Source organism: Panulirus ornatus, chromosome 67 (assembly GCF_036320965.1).
Source record: "Panulirus ornatus isolate Po-2019 chromosome 67, ASM3632096v1, whole genome shotgun sequence".
NCBI classification, from domain to species: domain Eukaryota; kingdom Metazoa; phylum Arthropoda; class Malacostraca; order Decapoda; family Palinuridae; genus Panulirus; species Panulirus ornatus.
Window position 1 is genome coordinate 19,741,893 of NC_092290.1, and position 22,523 is coordinate 19,764,415.

Genomic DNA, 22,523 nt, shown 5'->3' on the forward strand with positions numbered 1-22,523 from the left:
TTGCATTTACCTCCCTTACAACCCCATCCATAAACAAATTAAACAACCATGGAGACATCACACACCCCTGCCGCAAACCTACATTCACTGAGAACCAATCACTTTCCTCTCTTCCTACACGTACACATGCCTTACATCCTCGATAAAAACTTTTCACTGCTTCTAACAACTTGCCTCCCACACCATATATTCTTAATACCTTCCACAGAGCATCTCTATCAACTCTATCATATGCCTTCTCCAGATCCATAAATGCTACATACAAATCCATTTGCTTTTCTAAGTATTTCTCACATACATTCTTCAAAGCAAACACCTGATCCACACATCCTCTACCACTTCTGAAACCGCACTGCTCTTCCCCAATCTGATGCTCTGTACATGCCTTCACCCTCTCAATCAATACCCTCCCATATAATTTACCAGGAATACTCAACAAACTTATACCTCTGTAATTTGAGCACTCACTCTTATCCCCTTTGCCTTTGTACAATGGCACTATGCACGCATTCCGCCAATCCTCAGGCACCTCACCATGAGTCATACATACATTAAATAACCTTACCAACCAGTCAACAATACAGTCACCCCCTTTCTTAATAAATTCCACTGCAATACCATCCAAACCTGCTGCCTTGCCGGCTTTCATCTTCCGCAAAGCTTTTACTACCTCTTCTCTGTTTACCAAATCATTTTCCCTAACCCTCTCACTTTGCACACCACCTCGACCAAAACACCCTATATCTGCCACTCTGTCATCAGACACATTCAACAAACCTTCAAAATACTCATTCCATCTCCTTCTCACATCACCGCTACTTGTTATCACCTCCCCATTTACGCCCTTCACTGAAGTTCCCATTTGCTCCCTTGTCTTACGCACCCTATTTACCTCCTTCCAGAACATCTTTTTATTCTCCCTAAAATTTCCCTAACATTTCAATGTATACATATCATATATATACATACACAGATGTATACAAATATACACATGTACATAATTTATACTGTCTGCCTTTATTCATTTCCATCGACACCCCACCACACATGCGTGCGAGGCAGCACTAGGAAAAGACAACAAAGGCCACATTTGTTCACACTCACTCTCTAGCTGTCATGTATAATGCACCGAAACCACAGGTCCGTTTCCACATCCAGGCCCCACAAAACTTCCATGGTTTACCCCAGACGCTTCACATGCCCTGGTTCAATCCATTGATAACACGTCACACCCAGTTTACCACATCGTTCCAATTCACTCTATTCCTTGTACGCCTTTCACCATCCTGCAAGTACAGGCCCCGATCACTCAAAATCTTTTTCACTCCATCTTTCCACCTCCAATTTGGTCTCCTACTTCTCGTTCCTTCCACCTCTGACACATATATCCTCTTTGTCAATCTTTCCTCACTCATTCTCTCCATGTGACCAAACCATTTCAAAACACCCTCTTCTGCTCTCTCAACCACACTCTTTTTATTACCACACATAATCTCTTACCCTTTCATTACTTACTCGATCAAATCACCTCACACCACATATTGTCCTCAAACATCTCATTTCCAGCACATCCACCCTCCTCCGCACAACTCTATCTATAGCCCACACCTCGCAACCATATAATTGTTGGAACCACTATTCCTTCAAACATACCCATTTTTGCTTTCCGAGATAACGTTCTCGCCTTCCACACATTTTTCAACGCTTCCAGAACTTTTGCCCCCCTCCCCCACCCTGTGATTCACTTCCTCTTCCATGGGTCCATCCGCTGCCAAATCCACTCCCAGATATCTAAAACACTTCACTTCCTCCAGTTTTTCTCCATTCAAACTTATCTTCCAACTGACTTGTTCCTCAACCCTACTGTACCTAATAACCTTGCTCTTATTCACATTTATTCTCAGCTTTCTTCTTTCACACACTTTACCAAACTCAGTCATCAGCTTCTGCAGTTTCTCACATGAATCAGCCACCAGCGCTGTATCATCAGCGAACAACAATTGACTCACTTCCCAAGCTCTCTCATCCCCAACAGACTTCATACTTGCCCCTCTTTCCAGGACTCTTGCATTTACCTCCCTTACAACCCCATCCATAAACAAATTAAACAACCATGGAGACATCACACACCCCTGCCGCAAACCTACATTCACTGAGAACCAATCACTTTCCTCTCTTCCTACACGTACACATGCCTTACATCCTCGATAAAAACTTTTCACTGCTTCTAACAACTTGCCTCCCACACCATATATTCTTAATACCTTCCACAGAGCATCTCTATCAACTCTATCATATGCCTTCTCCAGATCCATAAATGCTACATACAAATCCATTTGCTTTTCTAAGTATTTCTCACATACATTCTTCAAAGCAAACACCTGATCCACACATCCTCTACCACTTCTGAAACCGCACTGCTCTTCCCCAATCTGATGCTCTGTACATGCCTTCACCCTCTCAATCAATACCCTCCCATATAATTTACCAGGAATACTCAACAAACTTATACCTCTGTAATTTGAGCACTCACTCTTATCCCCTTTGCCTTTGTACAATGGCACTATGCACGCATTCCGCCAATCCTCAGGCACCTCACCATGAGTCATACATACATTAAATAACCTTACCAACCAGTCAACAATACAGTCACCCCCTTTCTTAATAAATTCCACTGCAATACCATCCAAACCTGCTGCCTTGCCGGCTTTCATCTTCCGCAAAGCTTTTACTACCTCTTCTCTGTTTACCAAATCATTTTCCCTAACCCTCTCACTTTGCACACCACCTCGACCAAAACACCCTATATCTGCCACTCTGTCATCAGACACATTCAACAAACCTTCAAAATACTCATTCCATCTCCTTCTCACATCACCGCTACTTGTTATCACCTCCCCATTTACGCCCTTCACTGAAGTTCCCATTTGCTCCCTTGTCTTACGCACCCTATTTACCTCCTTCCAGAACATCTTTTTATTCTCCCTAAAATTTCCCTAACATTTCAATGTATACATATCATATATATACATACACAGATGTATACAAATATACACATGTACATAATTTATACTGTCTGCCTTTATTCATTTCCATCGACACCCCACCACACATGCGTGCGAGGCAGCACTAGGAAAAGACAACAAAGGCCACATTTGTTCACACTCACTCTCTAGCTGTCATGTATAATGCACCGAAACCACAGGTCCGTTTCCACATCCAGGCCCCACAAAACTTCCATGGTTTACCCCAGACGCTTCACATGCCCTGGTTCAATCCATTGATAACACGTCACACCCAGTTTACCACATCGTTCCAATTCACTCTATTCCTTGTACGCCTTTCACCATCCTGCAAGTACAGGCCCCGATCACTCAAAATCTTTTTCACTCCATCTTTCCACCTCCAATTTGGTCTCCTACTTCTCGTTCCTTCCACCTCTGACACATATATCCTCTTTGTCAATCTTTCCTCACTCATTCTCTCCATGTGACCAAACCATTTCAAAACACCCTCTTCTGCTCTCTCAACCACACTCTTTTTATTACCACACATAATCTCTTACCCTTTCATTACTTACTCGATCAAATCACCTCACACCACATATTGTCCTCAAACATCTCATTTCCAGCACATCCACCCTCCTCCGCACAACTCTATCTATAGCCCACACCTCGCAACCATATAATTGTTGGAACCACTATTCCTTCAAACATACCCATTTTTGCTTTCCGAGATAACGTTCTCGCCTTCCACACATTTTTCAACGCTTCCAGAACTTTTGCCCCCTCCCCCACCCTGTGATTCACTTCCTCTTCCATGGGTCCATCCGCTGCCAAATCCACTCCCAGATATCTAAAACACTTCACTTCCTCCAGTTTTTCTCCATTCAAACTTATCTTCCAACTGACTTGTTCCTCAACCCTACTGTACCTAATAACCTTGCTCTTATTCACATTTATTCTCAGCTTTCTTCTTTCACACACTTTACCAAACTCAGTCATCAGCTTCTGCAGTTTCTCACCCAAATCAATCAATATATTCCTCTTTCACTGACTTGGTGTACCATGTGCAGTCATGGGTATATAAAAAATTTGAGTGTCATTTCATCATGAGATCTGTGAGTATGTTTATATTTATTTATTTATTCATACCATTATTTATTTTGCTTTGTCGCTGTCTCCCGCGTTAGCAAGGTAGTGCAAGGAAACAGACGAAAGAATGGCCCAACCCACCCACATACACATGTATATACATACATGCCCACACACGCAAATATACATACCTATACATCTCAACATATACATATATATACACACACAGACATATACATATATACACATGTACATAATTCATACTGTCTGCCCTTACTAATTCCCATTGCCACCCCGCCACATATGAAATAACAACCCCCTCACCCCTCGTGTGTGAGGTAGCGCTAGGAAAAGGCAATAAAGGCCACATTCGTTCACACTCAGTCTCTAGCTGTCATGAAGTAATGCACCGAAACCACAGCTCCCTTTCCACATCCAGGCCCCATAGAACTTTCCATGGTTTACCCCAGATGCTTCACATGCCCTGGTTCAATCAACTGACAGCACGTCGACCCCGATATACCACATCGTTCCAATTAACTCTATTCCTTGCACGCCTTTCACCCTCCTGCATATTCAGGCACCAATCACTCAAAATCTTTTTCACTCCATCCTTCCACCTCCAAATTGGTCTCCCACTTCTCCTCGTTCCCTCCACTTCTGACATATATATCCTCTTTGTCAATCTCTCCTCACTCATTCTCTCCATGTGACCAAACCATTTCAAAACACCCTCCTCTGCTCTCTCAACCACACTCTTTCTATTACCGCACATCTCTCTTACCCTATTATTACTTACTCGATCAAACCACCTCACATCATATATTGTCCTCAAACATCTCATTTCCAACACATCCACCGTCCTGCGCATAACTCTATCCATAGCCCATGCCTCGCAACCATATAACATTGTTGGAACCACTATTCCTTCAAACATACCCATTTTTGCTTTCCGAGATAAAGTTCTTGACTTCCACATATTCTTCAACACTCCCAGAACTTTTGCCCCCTCCCCCACCCTATGACACACTTCCGCTTCCATGGTTCCATCCGCTGCCAAATCCACTCCCAGATATCTAAAACACTTCACTTCCTCCAGTTTTTCTCCATTCAAACTTACCTCCCAATTGACTTGACCCTCAACCCTACTGCACCTAATAAACTTACTCTTATTCACACTCACTCTCAACTTTCTTCTTCCACACACTTTACCAAACTCAGTCACCAGTTTCTGCAGTTTCTCACACGAATCAGCCACCAGTGCTGTATTATCAGTGAACAACAACTGACTCACTTCCCAAGCCCTCTCATCCACAACAGACTGCATACTTGCCCCTCTTTCCAAAACTCTTGCATTCACCTCCCTAACAACCCCATCTATATACAAATTAAACAACCATGGAGACATCACGCACCCCTGCCGCAAACCTACATTCACTGAGAACCAATCACTTTCCTCTCTTCCTACACGTACACATGCCTTACATCCTCGATAAAAACTTTTCACTGCTTCTAACAACTTGCCTCCCACACCATATATTCTTAATACCTTCCACAGAGCATCTCTATCAACTCTATCATATGCCTTCTCCAGATCCATAAATGCTACATACAAATCCATTTGCTTTTCTAAGTATTTCTCACATACATTCTTCAAAGCAAACACCTGATCCACACATCCTCTACCACTTCTGAAGCCACACTGCTCTTCCCCAATCTGATGCCCAGTACATGCCTTCACCCTCTCAATCAATACCCTCCCATATAATTTCCCAGATATACTCAACAAACTTATACCTCTGTAATTTGAGCACTCACCTTTGTCCCCTTTGCCTTTGTACAATGGCACTATGCAAGCATTCCGCCAATCCTCAGGCACCTCACCATGAGTCATACATACATTTAATAACCTTACCAACCAGTCAACAATACAGTAACCCCCATTTTTAATAAATTCCACTGCAATACCATCCAAACCCGACGCCTTGCCGGCTTTCATCTTCCGCAAAGCTTTTACTACCTCTTCTCTGTTTACCAAATCATTTTCCCTAACCCTCTCACTTTGCACACCACCTCGACCAAAACATTCTATATCTGCCACTCTATCATCAAACACATTCAACAAACCTTCAAAATACTCACTCCATCTCCTTCTCGCATCACCACTACTTGTTATCACCTCCCCATTTAGCCCCCTTCACTGAAGTTCCCATTTGTTCCCTTGTCTTATGCACTTTATTTACCTCCTTCCAAAACATCTTTTTATTCTCCCTAAAATTTAATGATACTCTCTCACCACAACTCTCATTTGCCCTCTTTTTCACCTCTTACACCTTTCTCTTGACCTCCTGCCTCTATCTTTTATACATCTCCCACTCATTTGCATTATTTCCCTGCAAAAATCGTCCAAATGCCTCTCTCTTCTCTTTCACTAATAATCTTACTTCTTCATCCCACCACTCACTAACCTTTCTAATCTGCCCACCTCCCACGCTTCTCATGCCACAAGCATCTTTTGTGCAAGCCATCACTGCTTCCCTAAATACATCCCATTCCTCCCCCACTCCCCTTACCTCCTTTGTTCTCACCTTTTTCCATTCTGTACTCAGTCACTCCTGGTACTTCCTCACACAAGTCTCCTTCCCAAGCTCACTCACTCTCACCACTCTCTTCACCCCAACATTCTCTCTTCTTTTCTGAAAACCTCTACATATCTTCACCTTTGTCCCCACAATATAATGATCAGACATCCCTCCAATTGCACCTCTCAGCACATTAACATCCAAAAGTCTCTCTTTCGCACATCTATCAATTAACACGTAATCCAATAACGCTCTCTGGCCATCTCTCCTACTTACATACATGTACTTATGTATAACTCTCTTTTTAAACCAGGTATTCCCAATCACCAGTCCTTTTACAGCACATAAATCTACAAGCTCTTCACCATTTCCATTTACAACACTGAACACCCCATGTATACCAATTATTCCCTCAACTGCCACATTACTCACCTTTGCATTCAAATCACCCATCACTTTAAGCCGGTCTCGTGCATCAAAATTACTAACACACTCATTCAGCTGCTCCCAAAACACTTGCCTCTCATGATCTTTCTTATGCCCAGGTGCATATGCACCAATAATCACCCATCTCTCTCCATCAAGTTTCAGTTTTACCCATATCAATCTAGAGTTTACTTTCTTACACTCTATCACATACTCCCACCACTCCTGTTTCAGGAGTAGAGCTACTCCTTCCCTTGCTCTTGTCCTCTCACTAACCCCTGACTTTACTCCCAAGACATTCCCAAACCACTCTTCCCCTTTACCCTTGAGCTTTGTTTCTCTCAGAGCCAAAACATCCAGATTCCTTTCCTCAAACATACTACCTATCTCTCCTTTTTTCTCATCTTGGTTACATCCACACACATTTAGACACCCCAATCTGAGCCTTCGAGGAGGATGAACACTCCCCGCGTGACTCCTTCTTCTGTTTCCCCTTTTAGAAAGTTAAAATACAAGGAGGGGAGGGTTTCTAGTCCCCTGCTCCCATCCCCTTTAGTCACCTTCTATGACACGTGAGGAATGCGTGGGAAGTATTCTTTCTCCCCTATCCCCAGGGATAGGGGAGTATGTTTATAAACTTTTATTTGTAAGTGATTGAAGTCTGGAGTTTCTTATTCACAGGTACTTTCTGTATTTTAACTCACAAATCCATTCTTCAGAAAGCAATGTCATGGGGCATCTGATATGATTCTTTACTTGAACATCTTGTGAATAAATATTTTACTACCCAATAAGCGCATTACCCTTGCAATTTTAAGGGAACTCCATCATGAATGAAGGGCTCTGACGACAAGGTAAAAATGGTAGGTTGTTTACAATCTTTGTACAAATGTGGGAACCAAACCTAATCTAAACCAACCTAGAATAACTTTGAATAGGTTTTATTGATTGGGGGGGGGGGGGGGGGGGTGTAGGTTGGGGAGAGAACCGATTTAACATTTCTTCTATATTTAGGTTTAGGGAAATACAGAGCTGCAATGACATGCAAGAACTCGGGAAGTTGCTGTGTAAGGAGCTGAAAATTTCTCAAGTAGTGACACTTCCACTTATAGTATTTTTAGATCCTACCTAATGTTCTTACTACTTCTACCTTATGGTCCTGCCTAATGTTCCTAACAACTACTTCTCTCTATTGCTCCTACCATTTTGCCAAAAGCCAGAGCTGGCACACAGCATTCACCCCAGGAAAACTTTGAGTTACAAAAAATGAGTAGTGCGGGTTAAGTGTTGTCAGGTGTTATGTGTGACAGAGAGACTGTGCATTTGTGGACAGAATGCCAGCCGTACAAGTGTGGGTCAGGTAGAACAGATACCTACATGGGCCAGAGGACTGCATATTGACAACCACTGAAGTGCTGGCTCTAACCACATATACATTAAAAAGCCTTAGTCACATCACACAGCCCAGCCTTACACCAATATGTATACCGAAGCTTTCCCTCAACTCTCTATCCACTCTTACATATGCATTTGCTCTCCAACAGAAGGCTTTCACACCATCTAACAGTTGTACCACTAACCTATATATCCTTAACACATCCCATAAGGCATTCCACTCAACTCTGTCATACACTTTCTCTAGATCCATAAAAGCTGCACAGAGCTTCATATCTTTCGATAGGTACTTTTCAGTCATTCTCACTGCAAAAATCTGATCCACACATCCCTAGCTTTCCTAAAAACCCTCTTGCTCTTAACTTATTCTACATTCAGGCACTTCAATCACTCTATCAATCAACAATTTTGCATACACTTTTCCTGGTATACTTAAAAGACTTATTTCCCTATACTTGCTAAATGCATCTTTTGCACCTTTTACTTTGAATAAGGAAACAATAATAGTTTCATCCAATCCTCAGGCACAACTTTCTGCTTCCATGATAAATCATACATCAAATGCATCCACTCTATCACACTTTCTACTCCAAACTCCATTTCAGCTGGAATTCCATCTACTTCAGGTGCCTTTCCTATTTCAACTTCATTATCACATATCTTATTTCCCTTTTTGCTATAAGCCCTTGCACTTGTGTCATTTTCCTTCCATCCTCCATACCTATGCATGTGACAACTGCTTCCTCTCCTTCTCCTGCATTCATCAGTTCTTCAAAATATTCTTTCCATCTTCCTTTCACTTTCTCCATTTGACTCAGCAGTTCCCCTTCCTTACTTCTCAAATTTACATTTCCACTCTTACATCCACCTCTCACTTATCACATCCTTCCAGAACAATGTCTCATTTTCTTTAAACTTTTCTATCAACTTCCCAAATCTTCACCTATTCTTTCTTTGCTTCTTTTGTTAGCCTCTTAACATTCCACTCACACATCTTACATTCTTTTCTCCCCCTTTGCTGATTTTCCACTGATACACTCCTTTTGAGCAATCTACCACATGCCATTTTCTTCTCCTCCACAGTATTTCTAATCTCATTTGTCCAACATGCATTTTCAGTTTTATTCTTATATCTCATAACCTTGCATCCAACTACAGGTACACCACCAAATTTCCGGCAACTGATGGTTCGGCATCTCCTTTAGTCCAGAAAACTGTGAGGGAACTTGAAATTACTGCGGCCACCAGACTAGTTTACTGGGCGGCCACAGATGGCATTGAGTGTAGGGAGCGCTTATTTACATTCTTTACACAGCACTTATTGGTGGTGATACCACAATTCTGTGAGATTCTTAGCTTATTTTGCTTAACCCTAGCTATGGCTTCTAAGACATGAGAGTGTCAGTCGTTGTGTCAAACGTAAACACCAGTCCATATATCCAAGATAAGGTAGAACTGTTGAAAAAATGGACTGTGGTGTTTTGGCGCATAAGCTGTGTGACATCTACAGTATTGGTTCATCAACTGTTTATGATATGAAGAAGCAAAGGGAGAAAATATTGAAATTCTATGCAGACAGCAATTCCAAGAAGCAAATGACGATTAGAAAAACTATGAAAGATGGTAAGAGTACTGAGCACGATCGAGTGATGATGGAATGGTTTCAACAGCATTGGAGTGATGGAGTGGACTTGTCAGGTAGCATGATAATGGACCAGGCTAAGCTGTTCCATAAAGAACTTAATTTACAACATGAGCATGACTATAGTGAAGGATGGCTTCAAAGATTCAAGAAGTGTCATGGAATTTCCATGAATAAAGTGTGTGGAGAAAAGCGGTTTGCAAACCACGAAGGAGCTGCCGAGTATGTGGACGAATCTGCGAAACTTGTAGCTAACAAGCACCTCAGTCCTGAGCAGGTGTATAATGCAAATGAAACTGCATTATTCTGGTAATGCACACCTAGGAAAACACTAACAACAGAAGACAAAGACCCCACAGGATTCAAACAATCTAAGGACAAACTTACTATCTCAGGGTGCTCAAACATTTAGTATCTAATTCAGATTTCTAGCGGTCCATGATATGCTTTAGACACATGGGAGATGTATAATTAGTGGGTTAGAGGTGTGTTGATGAATTATTATTACATGACCATGGTTGGTCCAGCAAACTGGTTAATCCGGCAAGGCTTTGGAACCAAGAGTGAGGGAAAATTTGTGGCGTACCTGTACTAGTTTTACAACCTAAACATTTAAAACACCTCAATCACATATATTTGTACCCCTAAAATAACTGCACTATTATTTAATCTTTTTTTTTTTTTTTTTTTTTGCTTTGTCGCTGTCTCCCACGTTTGCGAGGTAGCGCAAGGAAACAGACGAAAGAAATGGCCCAACCCACCCCCATACACATGTATATACATACACGTCCACACACGCAAATATACATACCTACACAGCTTTCCATGGTTTACCCCAGACGCTTCACATGCCCTGATTCATCCACTGACAGCATGTCAACCCCGGTATACCACATCGATCCAATTCACTCTATTCCTTGCCCTCCTTTCATCCTCCTGCATGTTCAGGCCCCGATCACACAAAATCTTTTTCACTCCATCTTTCCACCGCCAATTTGGTCTCCCACTTCTCCTTGTTCCCTCCACCTCCGACACATATATCCTCTTGGTCAATCTTTCCTCACTCATTCTCTCCATGTGCCCAAACCATTTCAAAACACCCTCTTCTGCTCTCTCAACCACGCTCTTTTTATTTCCACACATCTCTCTTACCCTTACATTACTTACTCGATCAAACCACCTCACACCACACATTGTCCTCAAACATCTCATTTCCAGCACATCCACCCTCCTCCTCACAACTCTATCCATAGCCCATGCCTCACAACCATACAACATTGTTGGAACCACTATTCCTTCAAACATATCCATTTTTGCTTTCCGAGATAATGTTCTCAACTTCCACACATTCTTCAAGGCTCCCAGGATTTTCGCCCCCTCCCCCACCCTATGATCCACTTCCGCTTCCATGGTTCCATCCGCTGCCAGATCCACTCCCAGATATCTAAAACACTTTACTTCCTCCAGTTTTTCTCCATTCAAACTTACCTCCCAATTGACTTGACCCTCAACCCTACTGTACCTAATAACCTTGCTCTTATTCACATTTACTCTTAACTTTCTTCTTTCACACACTTTCCCAAACTCAGTCACCAGCTTCTGCAGTTTGTCACATGAATCAGCCATCAGCACTGTATCATCAGTGAACAACAACTGACTCACTTCCCAAGCTCTCTCATCCACAACAGACTTCATACTTGCACCTCTTTCCAAAACTCTTGCATTCACCTCCCTAACAACCCCATCCATAAACAAATTAAACAACCATGGAGACATCACACACCCCTGCCGCAAACCTACATTCACTGAGAACCAATCACTTTCCTCTCTTCCTACACGTACACATGCCTTACATCCTCGATAAAAACTTTTCACTGCTTCTAACAACTTGCCTCCCACACCATATATTCTTAATACCTTCCACAGAGCATCTCTATCAACTCTATCATATGCCTTCTCCAGATCCATAAACGCTACATACAAATCCATTTGCTTACCTAAGTATTTCTCACATACATTCTTCAAAGCAAACACCTGATCCACACATCCTCTACCACTTCTGAAACCACACTGCTCTTCCCCAATCTGATGCTCTGTACATGCCTTCACCCTCTCAATCAATACCCTCCCATATAATTTACCAGGAATACTCAACAAACTTATACCTCTGTAATTTGAGCACTCACTCTTATCCCCTTTGCCTTTGTACAATGGCACTATGCACACATTCCGCTAATCCTCAGGCACCTCACCATGAGTCATACATACATTAAATAACCTTACCAACCAGTCAATAATACAGTCACCCCCTTTCTTAATAAATTCCACTGCAATACCATCCAAACCTGCTGCCTTGCCGGCTTTCATCTTCCACAAAGCTTTTACTACCTCTTCTCTGTTTACCAAATCATTTTCCCTAACCCTCTCACTTTGCATACCACCTCGACCAAAACACCCTATATCTATATACAACTAAGATATAAACCATACGTAAATGTAAGGCAACTAGTACTCTTGTATGTCTTTTATGGTATTCCAAAGCCATGAAATCAAACAAAATCCAAGAGGATTGCAACAGGGTCAGTGAATTACACTTGTAATACAAGTGACTCAGCTGACTAATGAAAATCATGTTTATGTGTTATATCAGTTTACTGCTTTTCTGCACTTGTTATGAAGTCTCCATCCTTATGATACTGTGCCATACCTCCTAGTCTTTCTAAAAAATTTCTTTCAAATAATGAAACACTATTATGTAAGAAAAATAAAACAATCAACAAACAAGTGATTAGGCATTAATCATAGAGGGAGGAATAACAAACTTCTAGTTAGAGCATATTACTAAGATAGCAGTAACTGCAACACAGTCTGTCAATGACATGTCTCACCAGGTGGCATTTGGATCTTTTAATATCATAATCCTTCTTGCTATGGATGTCTCGTATACAAATATCCTTGCCCCATATACCTCCTTCCATCTAAAGATGTGAAGATAGTTTCATCATGAGATTGATCAAGGCACTGTTTTACAGTGCATATTCTGAAGGATTCAGTGAAATTCATTGTGTACAGGGACCTATTCTATGTTATGCTTATTTTGCAAAAAGAAAATGTCATAAAAACAAACAAAATAATAAATGTCAATGATTTCAATACTGGGTAATCACAAAATAAACACACCTGGAACGGTAAGAAAAAGCTCCTGTTGGACAATGATTAAAATGTACAGAAAAAAACAAAATGAGTGGTCATCAGTTGACTCATGCTGGACTCATCTCATTTTTCACTGTTTAATGCAAATTCAGTATCTCATTCTTCCTTCTCCTCTTCACAAACTTTCTTATTTCTTCAGAAATATATATATATATATATATATATATATATATATATATATATATATACATTTTTTTGCAAGAAGAATTACATCAAATATGAAGATGGCAAAAGACGAGTTAACAATCACTCAACCTTACATTAGGTACAAAGATGAATGTACGTGACTACACCAAGCCTATGAAAGGAGACCAGGATAATGACATTCTCCAAAATACTAATAATGCTGAAAATAAGTCAAATGTTGATGACTGAGAAATCTATGTGCCATTTTCAAATTCCTGTTGATTTTCATTGGTAATTTTCATTGTTTTACATTCTCTTACTTCGTTTTCCCTGTTTCAATGCTCTACCAACTTTAGAGTTAAACTTATATGAATACCGCTGTCTTAATATACTTTCAGTCTACCATACTATGTGCATACTATCAAAATAGATTTATCATATCAATATCAGTAAAACAAGAGAGTGCTGGCTTTAAACTCCACTATTACACCTGTATTATGACCTTAGAAATCTAACTTGAGATGCAATGGATACCTTCCATATGATAAACCTTAAGGAAAAATTTGATATCAAATCGTCATTCATCATCAGAACGAAATAAAGTGTTAGTGCTGAAAATATGAGACATTATGAATATAATAACACTAATCAAACCGTATAATGAGACCCCACCTTGTCTGTGTTGAGCTCGGGGTCATCTTGCACGAGCCGGTACAAGAAAGAATTAGGATCCCTAAATAAAGTAGTTCTTGTGGTGAGAAAGTGTGTTCCTCCAACGTTTAACCTGATCCATTCCCGGGATCTAGCTGGTCCACAAACCTCACCATTTACGTTTTGATCATCTGTCCGAGGTGACGACGCCATGTTTGACAATTGTAAACATTGACCGAGGGATACAGGCCTTTTATAACTAAATTATATCAAACTATTCTTTAGCTGCTAATTTCATCGAATTGTTCATGTCAATATGTCTTTTGTTAGTTACATACTTTTTTTGAGCCCACCTATCATCACACCTTGCAATTAACCCTACAGCAAAATATAGTTTAATTTGTCGCCACTCTCGTCTTATTTATAACATCAAATGCTAAATTCTAAACACTGAAATGTAATTATCTGAGAATGTGACTAATATCTACTTATCTATACTTAATGATTTAAGATTTCATGTACACAACAGCCAGGGACTAAAATATCCCAGAGAGAATCAGGCGAAGCTGAAGCAAGTGGAGTGATCATGGCTTCCCATCGCGTTTGCCCCTAGTGTGTACACCAGAGACACAGGTGATGTTGTTTAAGGTTTACCCCAGTGAAGCTAATCTTCCAGCTTAATGGTAGAGATACAGTGGGGTGATGTGGATGAAAAGGGGATAGGGAATGAGGTCCAGACTACGAGCATGGTCTGTTTGACACTATAAAAGATAATCAAGAAGCAGCTAAAATTTTTTCCATGAGAATAAACCATTCAGTGAAAGATAGCCACTTGATTAAGATAGATCTTGTATATTGAGCTTGTATGACTTTTACACACTAAGAGCAAACACAGGTTCGTGTGTCCACCCTCGAAGTACTAGAAGCTTTTGATATTGTCGTGTACACATTTGATGAAAACTAGACTTTCAGTTTGGTATCCTATAAGGGCAAGATAAATGTAGTTACAGCAAACACTCCTATCCCATCCACAATATACAAACTCCACACAAAGAGGCTGAGGTACAGGGAAGAAGGGAAGGCCGTGGCTCACCAACTTTTGAATGTGGGTGGGTCTAGAACGTTAAATGCCTCCCCCCTCCCGCCCCTGCCCAAGATTTAAGGGAACAAATGGTCCCATTTCGATAATTACCAAATTAAATTAGTAGTTGCATTAGTTAGATTTTCTACGTATATAGCGAATACAAATACATGTCATCATATTTATAATCCATTGAAGATTTGATTGTTTAGGGGAAAAAAATAATGGCGTGGTAAAGATATGTTTGCGTGTTGGCGGGAGATGTGGTCCACCAGGCCATGCTAGGAGGGAGGACAAGTGGGCTACTTGCTCTGTTGGAAAACCATCCCTTTGTTTTGGGTTTTTCAGGTTCAGTGTGGTGTCAGGACTCAAGAACTCTCCCTTGCACTGCAGTGGAATGAGGCCACTGAGACAGTGTTTTCTATCCAGATAAGAACAGCCTGTAAATTAATGCCAGCAGTCAGAGTTCGGTGCTGAGGACCACATGGGCTCCTCCAGAAGAAAATGTGTTAACGTTTCTTTGGCCCATCAGGAGACTCTGAAGACCCTGACATGACAGCGTATCTACGAAGCCAATACCCGAATTCTTGGGCGTTGCTGAAGCCTAGTTTTCTGAGAGATTTGGCCAAGGAACCATTGGAACAGGTAAGTCCCATGAAATGTCTGGTTGTAGATGTTGTACCAGGGAAAAAGTAACATCCCTGGGCATGGCCCGCCTCATTACACATCTTGAAATTCTTCCTGATGTCTACTGCGAGTCCCTCACGGTTCTCACACCCCCATTTCTTTCACACTTGTGTTGCAAATTGCAGGAAAACGATAATTTCCAGTAGGTGCGGTAGGAAAATGTCTTAATACTCAACGTAAATTGGCCTTCGAAAGATCTAGGTAACTGGACCCACAACTGCCACCCCTGAGGTGTGCCTTACCCTGCTATGCCACACAACGGCTTACCTCACCCGAGTGTGGCACAGCCAACACTAAATATTTGCATGTATTGCGATATAGAGAAGGATCATGTGGCGTCTTGTTCAGGTTACTGGATTTTCCTCTCATTTACCCTCACAAATCCTTTTTTGATCGGTAATCGTAGATGGGTGGATAAATAAATTGCAGATCCTGATCTCGACCAATGGATACATTATGTCTACATACACAGGATAGGTTTGCTTTTATAACTTTTTGATCGTGAATTAATACCTGATTGTTGTATTGTTTGCTGTGATTAAAATGTGATCATTTATCCTATTCTCAATTGAACACGTTTGAATACTTTGCTTAGTAAAAAAAAATTGCTATTAATACGAATACAAAATATCTTCGTAGAAGAAAAGTTCTGCTAGATGAGAAGACAAATTTTATAGTAATGGAGTAGTTCTGCTGGATAAAAAGACAAAATCTTAGTAAATTGTTACTACTATTGCAGAAATGAAAAAAGTCCTAGTAGAAAAAATGCAGCTAAGATGACAAAATATCTTAGAAAGTTTAAGTTTCAAGTTCTGAAACGTGTATAGAACAGTGAATTACATTACTTTTTTTTTAATTCGAACTAAAATACAAATATCAAGGAAAATGAGGGAGGTACTTGAGTGTCCATTACAGCTCAAATCATACATGTATCCATGCCTAAGATGGTTTTCTTAGTCTTGTCAAATCCCAGGGTCATTACAGCCGTCAACTACGTTATACCCATCACCTGAAACATTATGAGCACCTTTTTCAAGTATTAAAGATAATTCTAAGCACGTATACTCTCACCATGTGCGTATGTGGCTCGTACTACTGCCTATGAGGAAACACCTTATTGCCAACAATGTCTGTCCGACCCTGAGGACAGCATGTATGATACGTCTTAACGGTTGTCTCAATCGGTGCAGCTGCTCGCACTATTTTACATTATTTTAAGTATCCGTATATATATATATATTATATATATATATATATATATATATATATATATATATATATATATATATATATATATATATATCGCCATTTCCCGCGTTAGCGAGGTAGCGTTAAGAACAGAGGACTGACCCCTGAGGGAAAATCCTCACTTAGCCCCCTTCTCTGTTCCTTCTTTTGGAAAATTAAAAACTGGAGGGGAGGATTTCCAGCCCCCCACTTCCTCCCCTTTTAGTCGCCTTTTACGATACCCAGGGAATACTTGGGAAATATTCTTTCTCCCCTATCCCCAGGAATGTATATATATATATATATATATATATATATATATATATATATATATAGATATAGATATAGATATTTTTTGTCGCTGTCTTCCGCGTTGGCGAGGTAGCGCAAAGAAACAGACGAAAGAATGGCCCAACCCACCCACATACACATGTATATACATACACGTCCACACACGCAAATATACATACCTATACATCTCAACGTATACATATATCTACTCACACAGACATATACATGTATACGCATGTACATAATTCACACTCCGCCTTTATTCATTCCCATCGCTACCCCGCCACACATGAAATAACAACCCCCTCCCCCCAAATGTGCGCGAGGTAACGCTAGGAAAGACAACAAAGGCCACATTCGTTCACACTCAGTCTCTTGCTGTCATGTGTAATGCACCGAAACCACAGCTCCCTTTCCACATACATATGCTGGTAGTAGTTTTACTTATGTTGAAATATTTTTTTTTTTTTTTTTTACAGACGCTGGGGCTAATTTGTCTATTTCTATATACTTGGCTGGGGAGGTTGTGTGAGATACCCCCATCAATTACTTTGTTGGAGCTTGTGAAGTCCGTGAAGGTGTGAATGATTGAGGATAGCTGAAACTGGGTAATACCGGCAGGCGGACGTGCATGTAACGCTGCCTGCTCAGTGGCTTTAACACGGTGATGTAGGTAAAGTACTCTACTGTCTTGGCCCGGACACTGGTTATTGATTTTAGATCGTCGTTCCTAGATAATTGGTGTTTTTGCGATGTGTAGACGTCTCATGTCTTGTTCACAGCGTACTGTCCCTGTAGATTTTACAATTGTCTCTCGTCTGCAGTATTATGCATGTTTGTTACATGTACTTTGATCGAACCTTCTTGAAGGTGTAACGTTTTCAGCACAGTGTCCAGGTTGTGCTTCCCATGTAGGTCATGTTGAAAAGAGCACACAGTATCCAGGTTAACACGAATTAAGAAACTACTTTTTTTTCTTTTTTTTAAGTATGTTTCGGTTTTTGAACAACCAGCCGCTTTTTATAATGAGGCTGCTTTATTTTGTGCAGTATAGAGCTAGCTTGCCTTTGTCGTCCTGTGCTGTGTGGTTAATGTTTCTAGAGGCGACCTCTCGTCGTATACGTCCATGTATCTTGTTGGCAGTTAAAATCTAGTTGTAGTAATATTATGTTTTGTTCGTTGCGTCCTTGGAGTTTCTGCCGCTGCAATAAGGTTTGGCATGAAGTATGTTAGTTGTCTGTCGAAGTTGGAGTTCCTGTAGCCATTGTTGATGAGGGTTTGTTGATCCAGTGTGTTTGTGTGCAGGAAATGTTGATTAGATGCATCCAGTCTTGTATGCTTGGTTTAACAGAGCGTTGATGGCTCCAGTTTTGTAGCATGGAGGTCACTCACTAGTTGCATGTAGACTTCGGCCGAGATCAGTTAGCTTCTTGTGAACGGAAGTTACGTAGACGTCAATGTTGCCATTCACCATGACATCTTGGAATGGTACTCTGTTCTTACGCCCAGTGTGCGAGAGAATTTTTGAAATGAGCTTGCTTCCATAGCTGTCATAAGAAGGTTGAGGTGTGTTTCATCTCTCACGACTACGTACCTATCATCGGCGTATCTGCAGTATGTAGCGGGGCTTAGTGATTCTTACTGCAGGACAAAGTCTGTCAAATCCATGTCCCCTCGTCTCCGGCATCATGGGGATGCTAAGAATCTCCGGGTTTCCGCCTAACTCTACCGCCAGTGAGAGAGGGGGGGCTCAGGCAGTAGTAGTACCGGACCCTCCCACGACCTGTCCCTCTTTGTTAAACCTTCCTCCTTTTCTATTCACTTTGCCAGCATTCGTGGTCTTTCTAGTAACTTCTCGGTTGAACACCATCTGTCTAGTACCTCTCTTACTATCTTGCTTCTCTCTGAGACACGCTTGTTTGATGATGTTCTCACTCGTCCCTTTTCTATATCCAACTGCAGCCTCCACTCACGACTCCGGTTCAAAGGTGGTGTTTGTTCTTATTCCAACATCAACACACCTGTTGCGCGCCTCAAGGACCTTGAGTCTCCAAACTTTGATGTTATGTGTCTCCCTACTGACACCTTTTTCCTTTGTTTCGCTTATTACTCTCGCAATTTTACAATTTTATATCTTTCGACTATCTAAACTCCTGCCATGAGACTGTGGCATCCTCTCGCCCGCAAGTCGAGATCCTCCACCTCGGGGATTTCAACGTTCACCATAGGGAATGGTTGAATGCCTCCCATACGGATGGTGGAGGGATAGAAGCCCTCACGTTCTCCATCCTCGATGTTTTGGAGCAAATTATCTCCCACCCTACCCATATTCCAGACCGTTGTGACCACTCTCCCGTTACTCTGGATTTGTTTTTCACCTCTAGTCCATCCCGCTGTAAATACACAATATCTACACTAGTTGGTTCATCTGATCACACTCTAACTGTATGTGTTCTGACGACACTTCCCCTTTTCAGCAGCCCCCACTAAGCGTAAATATTGGCACCTCACCAAAGCTGACGAATAACTTACGTAACTTCTTTTCTGACTTTCCTTGTTTAAATTACTCTCTTATTGTGGTGATGCTTCTGTCTCCGCCAAACGCATAACAGCTTTTATTCTTGCGGGATGGAAGCATTTATCTCCTCTTCCTCCGAGACAACTTCCTCTTCCAGTCTGTGGTTCAACCGTTCCTGTTCTGAGGCCATTCAGGCAAGGGATCAGGCATATCGGGCTTGGAAAAACTCCTTCCTCTGGTTCCCATTCAGCTTTTATCACTGGCCGTAATCGGTGCAAGCAAGTTATCCGTGAGGCGAAGCGTTCCTTTATTCAGGTCTTTAGCCAAGGGCATCTCTTACAACTTCTGTCACTACCTTTTCCTCACTTTTCCGTTCTGACGGTACTATATCTGTCTCTTCCGTAAACAAAGCAACCCTGTTTGGTTCCCGTTTCTCTTGTAACTCCGCCTTGGATGACACAAACATTCTTTCACCCACTAATGCTCCTCTTATGTCTCTTCCCGTAATCTCTTCTCGGACTGTCCGAAAAACGCTTCTTTTTCTGAAGACAAGCAAGATCTATGGTCCTGATGGCGTCCATCCCCGTGTACTGAGAGTGTGCCTCTCAACTTGCACCTGTGCTTGCTCGTCTGTTCCGTTTCTACTTAAAAAACAAAATTTTCCCTCCTTGGAAACATACATTGATACATCCCATCCTATGGAAAGTGACCTTTCTGACCCCTTTAACTATCGTCCTGTTGCTTTGACATCTTCCATTTCCAAAGTCTTTGAATTCCACCTCAACCCCCACATCCTTAAACACCTCGAAAATCACAACCTCTCTGATCACCAGCATGACTTACGCAAAGCGAGGTCCACTGGTGATATTCTTTCCTATCTAACTAATGTCTGCTCATCATCCCTGAAAGATTTGGGGCAGTCAGGTGTAGCTGCCCTTGACACATTTAAGGCTTTTGAACAGGGTGTGGCATCGGGGTCTCATCTCTAATCTTCCCTGTTTTGGCTTCCCTCCCTCACTGCTTTATATCTAGCTTCCTCTCTGGCCGATCTGTCTCTGTGGTTGTTGCTGGATCAACCTTCCCACCTTTTCTTCATCAACAGCGGTGTCCCTCAAGGTTCTCTCCTGTCTCCTACACTTTTCTCCTTTTTTCACCGATTTTCTCTCCTCCTCAAGTAATCCAATGCACTCATACGCTGACGACTCAACTTACTGCATTCATCCACATCCTTCAATTTCTGCTCCTTCTTCTCTCACTCGATCTGCATCTCGTGTTGACACAGCTTCCTCAATAAACTCAGACTTGGACAGGACATCTCATTGGAGTAGACGAAATCTTGTTAAGTTTAATGCCTCCATGACCCTATTTTATACCCATCTCTCGAAAACCCCTCACAACTCCTTCCTTTGACAGTTCTGTAATTCCACCTCTTGACTCAATGAACATTCTTGGTATTACTGTAACATCCACTCTTTCTTGGAAACCCCACATTACAGGAATAGTCTGCCTCTAAGAAACTGGTCGTCATGTTTAGATGTCGAAACTTCTCTTGTGAACAGTTGCCCCGTTTATACAAGGGATTGATCCATCCTTGTATGGAGTACTGCTCTCACCTCTGGGGTGGTTCTAGCTCTGCATCCTTACATGACAGAGTTGAGTCGAAAGTGGTCCGACTCATAAACTGTCACAGGCTGACTTCCAAACTTGATTCCCTTGCCCTATGCCGTCAAGTGGGTACACTTTCCCTCTTCTGTAGGCATTACTTAGGTTTTTGCTCCCGAGAGCTGGCTGCTTGTGTGCCCCCCACCACTAGCTAGATCTCGCAAGACTTGGCAAGCTACTGCATCACATGAATATTGTGTGGCCAACGGCAAGTCAATGGTGAGATGTTTCGATACCTGCTTCTTTCCTTACACGTCGAAGCATTAGAACTCTACCTTCTTATGTTTATCCCAGTAACTATGACCTGGCGCATTTCAAAAAAGTTTTTCACAAGTTATGTATATATATATATATATATATATATATATATATATATATATCTGTTTCCCATTTTAGAAAGTTAAAAAATACAAGGAGGGGAGGATTTCTGGGCCCCCGCTCCCGTCCCCTCTAGTCGCCTTCTACGACACGCGAGGAATGCGTGGGAAGTATTCTTTCACCCCTATCCCCAGGGATGATATATATATATATATATATATACATATATATATATATATACATACACATACATACGCACATATACACACACACACACACATATACATATATATATATATATATATATATATATACATATGAAAAATGTAAGAAATAATTTAGAAAACTGAAACTTCTAGCTTGAAATGAAATGAAAAAATGAATGTCACATAATGGTTCAACCTCTGGCTATGGAAAAGGGAAATGTATAATTTATTTACACAAACGTCAATAGTAGTTCTCATCAATTTAACCGCTGTATCAATAAGCTTCAATGTCTAAGCTACATTTTTTCCAATTTCACTATTTTCTTGTTAAAGCACCATGTATGAAAACTATCACTCCAGTAACACAACTATAAACATTTACTTCCCCTTTAAAAAGAGTTCTG

At 41.3% G+C, this 22,523-nt stretch overlaps 1 protein-coding gene across 1 annotated transcript in view; it reads right to left on the bottom strand.

The window, feature by feature from the left end:
* The window catches only part of inc (BTB/POZ domain-containing protein inc), a 49,188-nt gene extending 34,828 nt beyond the window's left edge, over positions 1–14,360 (bottom strand). The window contains exon 1 of the mRNA XM_071659147.1: positions 14,151–14,360. Within this exon, the coding sequence (XP_071515248.1) occupies positions 14,151–14,342 (192 nt within the window). The 5' untranslated portion in view covers positions 14,343–14,360. The remainder of the gene's footprint in view (positions 1–14,150) is intronic.
* Positions 14,361–22,523: the final 8,163 nt, after the last annotated feature.